Source organism: Penaeus chinensis, chromosome 33, assembly GCF_019202785.1.
Source record: "Penaeus chinensis breed Huanghai No. 1 chromosome 33, ASM1920278v2, whole genome shotgun sequence".
NCBI classification, from domain to species: domain Eukaryota; kingdom Metazoa; phylum Arthropoda; class Malacostraca; order Decapoda; family Penaeidae; genus Penaeus; species Penaeus chinensis.
In genome coordinates, this window is record NC_061851.1 from 329,901 (window position 1) to 337,400 (window position 7,500).

Consider the following 7,500-nt stretch of genomic DNA (forward strand, 5'->3'; position numbering starts at 1 on the left):
CAACACAAATGAGATGGAACTGAAAGGCTTGTAAGTATCTGAGTCTATTTGTAATTGCATCACCTTGTCTTGTCCATCATCTGCGTTGGTCTGCTCACTTGTAGAGAATGACAAGCCAGACAGATTTTGTGCCCACTTGTAAGGTCGTCCTGTGGATGCCAGGTGGTCTTTTAGCTGGATCTGGAGGCGCACAAGCTGGAAGAAGTTGGCTGGGTTTGGTGATTCCTCCCCATCATCCTTCGGAAACAGACAATTCAGGAGTGTGTCACCACTAATCACATCTCTGTAAAAATAAAATTATAGGCTTTCTTTACACTCTGTTCAGACAGAAAAACTTCCCAACTCCCTCAAATACATATTTACATATTCCTAATGAAAAGTAAGAATACTACTCACGATAGCACTGACTTGTTCTTCTCTTGTAGGTGAACAGAGCACTTGACTGTTACTATTCGCAGAACTTGCATATAATAAAAAGTGATGACCACACTGTTGCTATCTGTAAAATATGTATGCTCAGAAATAATCAGTAACCAAGCACCTTCATAATATCTATTAATGTTTGAATCAGTCAATAATTTTCAAAAAAGATGACACGAATATAATCTCTTTGAGGTATACCTTTGGTGTTGACACAAATTTTTACAGACAGTGGATGTAATGCCAAAATCTGTTTGACTCCATCATCCACATCATCTGTGTCCATCTTCTGTGATTTACGAGCCCGCTTCTTCCGTGACAAGTTCTCCTGGGCAAGAAAAATGGTTGAATGTCAGGGTTTCAGAGCACTTACTACTAAACCTTTCACCTCATACAGTCAATTCAACATGTGAACCTTCGGGGTTTGAATCTTGAAACCATACTCAGATATTCAATTCAATTTCAAAATATAAAAAATACTGCTGAAAAGGTAGGTTGACTGAATCTACAAATTGCTCTTGTCAAGAAAAATCAAAATCAAAAGCTAAGAAGGAATATATTATTGGGTATATGAAGTCATATAGAAATAAAAAGTATTTTTGTAAAAAAAAGTACTCATGTTCACACCTATCTATCTACTTTTACTTGGACTCTGCTAATACTAATAATGCAAGAAAATTATTTATTTCTTTAATCCATTACTGATGGTATTAGCAACCTCTTGGTGTCATAGACTCTAGTAATTTCTGGCAACTGTCTTGGTACTAGGACCATCCTGCAGCTGGGAGCAGGAGTACGCTACATGTAGTGGAACTTCCTGCTTGATGTGTTTCAAAACATTGAGGAAGAGAGTAAACAGGTGAAACTTGACTGTTGTGTTATTCCCCTGAACTACCAAAAAAATATTCTTAAGTTAGATCAACTCAGCAAAGGCCACCTCAAGGTCCAATTTTTTACTTTCCATTAATTTTTTTTTTTTGGGGGGACTCTTAGCCATTTTGAATTATTTTTGGGTCATTCATTCTGTTTTATTTAATCTATATTTTATTTATTTATTTATTTATTTTTTCTCAAAATTTAAAAACTTGGGCTCTAACATGCCCTGCGCATTCCAAATTGCTCGCAAAAGGAACCATACGATTGTCAGCTTAACCCAATGCCGATGGGAATGACGTGTACGTACGTGCCATGTCCACTGTGAGTTTACTTGTTTCATTGTTTTTACACATAGATGGCTACACTTGTACTAAGTCACCAAGGTGGAGGGTAATATGAGCTATAGAGGACTCCTGACGGCAGAAAGACAAGTTTAGAAGTGCGTTGGGGTGATATTACAACGTTATTTTGTGGTCACGTGGACTGCAAAGTTACGGCGCAGGATGACTTCAGTGCTATATTATATTGTATTTTGTGATGCTGTGCAATAACTATTGATCCGATCTAAATGAAATAAAGAACAAGAGATAGAACAATGGTTGGGTTTTTTCTTATGTAAAAAGTAGCCAGTAAGCAAGCAAAAAAAATATGGAAAATTAATAGAAAATTATCAAAAAAGTTTGAAGGTTGATTACTCGAAAAGTTTTTTTTTTTTTTTTTTTTTTTCGTATTTCAGACTTCTCACGGCTTACAGTTTTTGTCCGATCTCAAAATGCTTTTTCCCCTAAACAGACCGTCAGTATGCGCATAGCACTACGTATCGGTTTTATGAAATTCAAAATATTTTTTTGTACAAATTTTTAACTTTTTTTTTTAACTTTTTTTTTTGCATTTATGTAACATTCGATAATTTAGAAACGAATTAATGAATTTCCAAATTGGAATACGTTGTATTGTTTATATGACCTAGAGGTTTTCTCAGCAAAAGTAATATAGAAAATTGCATGATAACTCTGGGACGTGAGAAGGCTAGAGTTAACCTAACTTTAAAAAATAATTTGTTGCGCCTACAATTCCCTTCGGTCAAATTAAATAAAATTCAGTATAAAGATGCGTAATAGAGTACTCTTTCATCCTACCAAATCTCATTAAAATCTGTACGACCATCTTCTATTGTTCAACAAAAAAGTGAAAATCTGCATTTTCTCAGGGACAGTCCCCTTAAACAGCATATTAACTGGAAGCAAACTAAATGCAGGAACAGGATCAGCTGATTTAAAACAAAAATGGATTCCATAAATATTTGATACCATATGATAATTAAAACTCCTTATTGCTGTCAATTATGATCAAATCCTCTATTTCATAATGCTGATCGTTTACCTTAATAAAAAAAAAAAAATAATAATAAATAAATAAAAATAATAAAAGGGGTAAATATCTATATATATTGGGCTAAATTTATATTGGTACACGATGCCGTGGTAATATATTAAGAATATGATAATGGTATATTCAAACTCTCTGCATTGAAACTGTTCCTTCCCTTTCAATATAGTCTCACAACAAACAAATACATTATCCTCACTTCCTGCTGGTCCTGGTCATTCTCCGAGTCACTGAAGTTCTCTGTTCTTGCATCCTCCTCCTTCGTAATAAGTTTCTTGGCAGCTTCTACGTCCCCATTCACTTCCACCTTGATGTTTGGGTCAAAGGCTTCCCCATAGGCTGATGCCTGTTGAAGGGTTTGTCATTTTATATTTGCCAAAATACTCTGGACAGATACTTCAGATATCATATTCATTCACTTAATTTTTCAGTGCACATATCCAGCTTTCTAACAGTATCATATGTAACACTAACTTTGCAAATGATGCATAACTTTGTAAACTTCAAAAGTGAGTTCCTACCTAGCCACCTCTGACTGAGTATTTACACTTTCCTTACCCTGTAACACTTTAGAGAAATACCCTACTTTTACAGCTGAAAACTTGAATAGGAATAAACTCCAAATGAATTCTTAGTGCAAGTTTCAACCAAAGCTTAAACAATTCTCCCTACACTTACCTGCACCCAAAGTGTGTATAAGGGACTTGGAAGTAACTGAACTATTCTCTGCTGTTCCCTCTTGGCATCCAAAGGCAAATCAAGAGCCTCTTGAAGTGGTCGAGTTGCCTATGGAAAGTAAAGCAATATTACAACATTAATCTTAGCATATAATTAGTTTACTGATTCATTACTGTTCATCTTATCATCAGTCTGACTCTAATTAACCCATTGGCTGCTTGCGAGTTGGGTGCATGTAAACTCATATTTGTGGTGACAAGACTCTATGCCACCTATTTTTTGCCGTTTTCCAAAGTCGACATTTACCAGTTGATTTGAAACATCCAGATGATAATAAAGTTTATTCTTTGCACAGACTCCAATCATCTCTCTAGGTAGTCTACAACTACATTAAACTATGTAACACTATTATTTGTTTAATTCTTTTTATCGTTATGTAATATCAAATTTTCTGTAATACAGCCTGCATTGCCGCTCACGGTGCAAAAATGGCATCCTCCATGGAGCCAGTACTCTTCGAGTCACCTCTCATGGACATTAAATTACACACTCTTACACTGATGAGAATAATGCAAAAATCACCAAATGAGTAAAACAAACCTCGCGATAGGTTTGTGCACTCATGGTGAGTTTTTCCATCAACTCAGCCTTCAGCTGAATCACTCATGATGGTAGGTATGAATTACCCGGCCTACAGCCAGATTTTCCTGTGATGGCATATTCCCGTCACCTACCGCTCAACCCAGATTTTTTCATGACTTGATGGTCACATCACCTGGATCCATGGGGTTAACTTATTAATATGCATGACTTAGGATTTTGGAAAAGCCCATCTCTATTTTCATTTCCATACCTCCATACTGTTTCTTTTTTAACTGCCTGGTGGGTGACTATGTTTGCCTACAACTTACCCCAAAAGAGCAATTTAAATCTTTAAATTTTTTTCACTGAAAACCATCTTAAAAGGAATCTAAAAGTAAATAACTCATAGCAATATAAATAAAAATTATGTTGGACAAACAGTCCCTAAAAAATTATGCTTAATGGAACAAGATGTCTTCCTGAAAGAGCAAATTAATCAATATGTCTTATTTCAGGAGCACATTAATTTAAACCTCTTGACTCCAAGTAATGTGATCCTCATGTCATGAAAAAAATGGTTGAGGGATTTGTGATGTGAATATACCACCATGAAATAATTTGGTTGAGGGCCAAGGTGATGGGAGTAAGCTGTCAAGAGAATTTTGGCTGAAGGCTGGGGTGATATGATTGACACTACGAGTGAACACAGCTCATAAAGGGAGATTAGACCCAATTATTTCCATCTGTAAATAAGCTCAACAAACATTCTGGCAGCTTTAATTCAGTTTACACAAAATAATAATTTGTATTTCTTGAATCTGTATACCAAAACCTATTTTTACAGGACTTGAAATCATTGCAGACATTTATAGGCACCAGTACAAATTATGTAAAATTTGCCTTATGTCCTCACTTGATCCTTTCTATAGGATGCACATCCTTAAGGAGTTCATAATTGATGAGATGCCAAATAATGGTGTTATACATCATATGGATCTCACTTTTTTATCCTTTCCCAATTGCTGCTGAGAGTCTGCACATATCCATACTCTTTATTTCAACTGTCCATTTAAAAACAACTACTACCATATAATGTATGTATTAACACTAGTTAAGCCCTTTTCGCCTGGTGAAGAAAATAAATAAAAAATGGTAACGAGCCGACTTTGAGCGCGGGAGTTTGCTACATCAAGCCGAACACCTGGCTCGTAGCGCTTTGGTGCATCGCCATGGTGTACAGCCACACTCCACAGATTGAGTGGTTTGTTATGACACTGCAAGGTGTGGCCCGGCAGAAATGGGTTAATACATACTTTATAATCTTTCATAGTCTGCAATATACAATCTGATGATTGTGTTCATGTTAACTTGGATAGGATAATGAAGTCATTATGATCCTTGGCCAACAGGGTAAAAACCAGTATGTGGCCAAGGAAGTGGAAGTGGAAAAGATAAATGTCAAGTATTTCTTTTGAAATTAAACACATCTATAATTGATTTAAAAATTACAAATTCTAAATGGGATACAGGCAAGCAAAGAAGCAAAACGTTCAGCAAAAAATAGAACTTACTTCCAAAATACTGTTAATTCTGGGTGCTAAAGATGCCAATTTACGTTCCTGTTCATTTATCATGTCAGCAACAGACTCCTTCTCTTGAGTCAGCTTATCAAAGAGCTGGGTCTGGCCACGCCGCTGCTCCAGTTCCCACTGCAACCGTGCTAGCCTTTGCTCATGAGGCTTGTCCACAGTCTCTGTCTGTATATAAAGAGAGCAACAACTATCTCACAAAACAGGAATGTAGAATATACTAGACCTTCTGCTTTAAAAATATCGGTGAAAATGAATATGGTGGCATTTCAAATCATGAACAGATATTCTAAAAAGAAAGAAGAAAAAGAGAAAGAGAGAGAGAGAGAGAAAGAAAAATACAGACTATATACAATGATCACGTAAAATAAGGAAAAAGAAAGATGAAAAGAGTCCTCACAATAACTTAAGATTAATACTCTTTACAAGTGAATTAAGCAACAATAAAATTAGTGCCCTCACTGGACGACTGATGGACTCAGGGGCCTCAATGTAAAACTGCTCCACAGGAACCAAGTCAATCTCCTGGTCAGCTGACTGGAACTCTAGACAACGTCTCACTTCTTTCTTCAGGTGAGCCACCTCATAGAGCAGGTTCTGCAGCTGGAGGGTTACACCATCCACACTCTGGCGTGCTTCTGCTGTCTTGTCTCGAGCATCACGAACGCGTACCTGATGTGTAATATGTATACATATATAAGTAGATAGGACTACTTATTGACTACCTACTGACTAAGATATCTTGTGTAAACATAATCAATTAAGTAAAAACCACAGTTTATAAGGCATGTTTATTTGTAACATCATTGTAGCATCAACCAAATGTACCAACAGGAAGGGATGAAGAATTTAAAAATCTATTTTAATTTAATTAACCCAATGCCACCTGGTGGCCTCCTGATACAAAAGCTCTCTCTCGTAGGTTGTATTCATAGTGGACCAGACCCCATTGCCAAGGAATCTTGTCGTCACCACAGTGTATGTGGCATGACCATACATGCCCCCGGTAAATGGGACCGCAAATATGCCACCAGGACTATAGTCCAGGCATGCCATAGCATGTACATATGTGCCACCCAATGGCAATGGGTTAATCAATCAAATTGCCATATTTTCCTATTTAACCCCTTGGTGACGGGTGAAGAAAAAAAAAAAAAACTCTACCCTCTGGCGATCAATGGCAAAGCGCCTACTTTGAGCACGGGAGTTCGGTACATCGAGCCGAATCACTGCCTCGTAGCGCTTTTGCAAGCCGCCACAGCGTACAGCCACAGGCCACATTTCGAGCGGTTTGTTATAAAGTCTAGAGACGTGACCCATCGTGAAGGGGTTAAAGGCTAAACACACACAAAGCTGTCAATATACCTTCTGCACCCTACTCAAGCGCCGTAAAGACAAGATCAGCATGAGGACCTGCACACGGCGTTCTTCCACTTCAGCTGACCACTGAAATAAATAACAATGATAATAAATACATAAAGTAAGAAGCCATACTATGGTATGCTGTACAAAATAGTTTGCTTCTAATTCAAAAATTACATTCCTCACCTCCAGTTGCATCTAATCCACAGTAAGTCAGCCTGACTGCTAAACAAATCAATTGCTGATTGAATTAATTTAAATCTAACCTGGTCAGGCTTCTCTGTCTTTAGTTTCAGGATCTCTTTCATGAGGAAGCGAATGTGTTGGATGATCCTAGCCACAGTTTCCTGGTCCTCATCTTCAGTCCTCTGCCGAGCCTCCTGGCACTCATGCTCTAAGCTTGCCTGTGAATAAATAGAAAAGTCAAGACAAAATTTTTTATATACATATCAGAAGAAATTACAATGTTTACTGGTATATAAGACAAACTCTTGTTTCTGATAAAAAACACAAAAATTACCCTAAGTTCTAAATACCTTAGTTATAATCCAAACAAGTATTAAGCTTGATTTTGTGATAACATCGTGAGAAAGGTGGTACAATA

The 7,500-nt window shown here is 36.9% G+C and overlaps 1 protein-coding gene across 1 annotated transcript in view; it reads right to left on the reverse strand.

Moving 5' to 3' along the window:
• LOC125043277 (THO complex subunit 5 homolog) overlaps positions 1-7,500 on the reverse strand; it is a 21,176-nt gene that overhangs the window by 11,907 nt on the left and 1,769 nt on the right. Inside the window, exons 2-10 of the mRNA XM_047639293.1 lie at positions 7,163-7,300; positions 6,900-6,980; positions 5,997-6,206; positions 5,517-5,702; positions 3,364-3,471; positions 2,885-3,031; positions 622-748; positions 397-499; positions 64-283 (exon numbers count right to left, since the gene is read on the reverse strand). Coding sequence (XP_047495249.1) covers positions 64-283; positions 397-499; positions 622-748; positions 2,885-3,031; positions 3,364-3,471; positions 5,517-5,702; positions 5,997-6,206; positions 6,900-6,980; positions 7,163-7,300 — 1,320 coding nt within the window. The remainder of the gene's footprint in view (positions 1-63; positions 284-396; positions 500-621; positions 749-2,884; positions 3,032-3,363; positions 3,472-5,516; positions 5,703-5,996; positions 6,207-6,899; positions 6,981-7,162; positions 7,301-7,500) is intronic.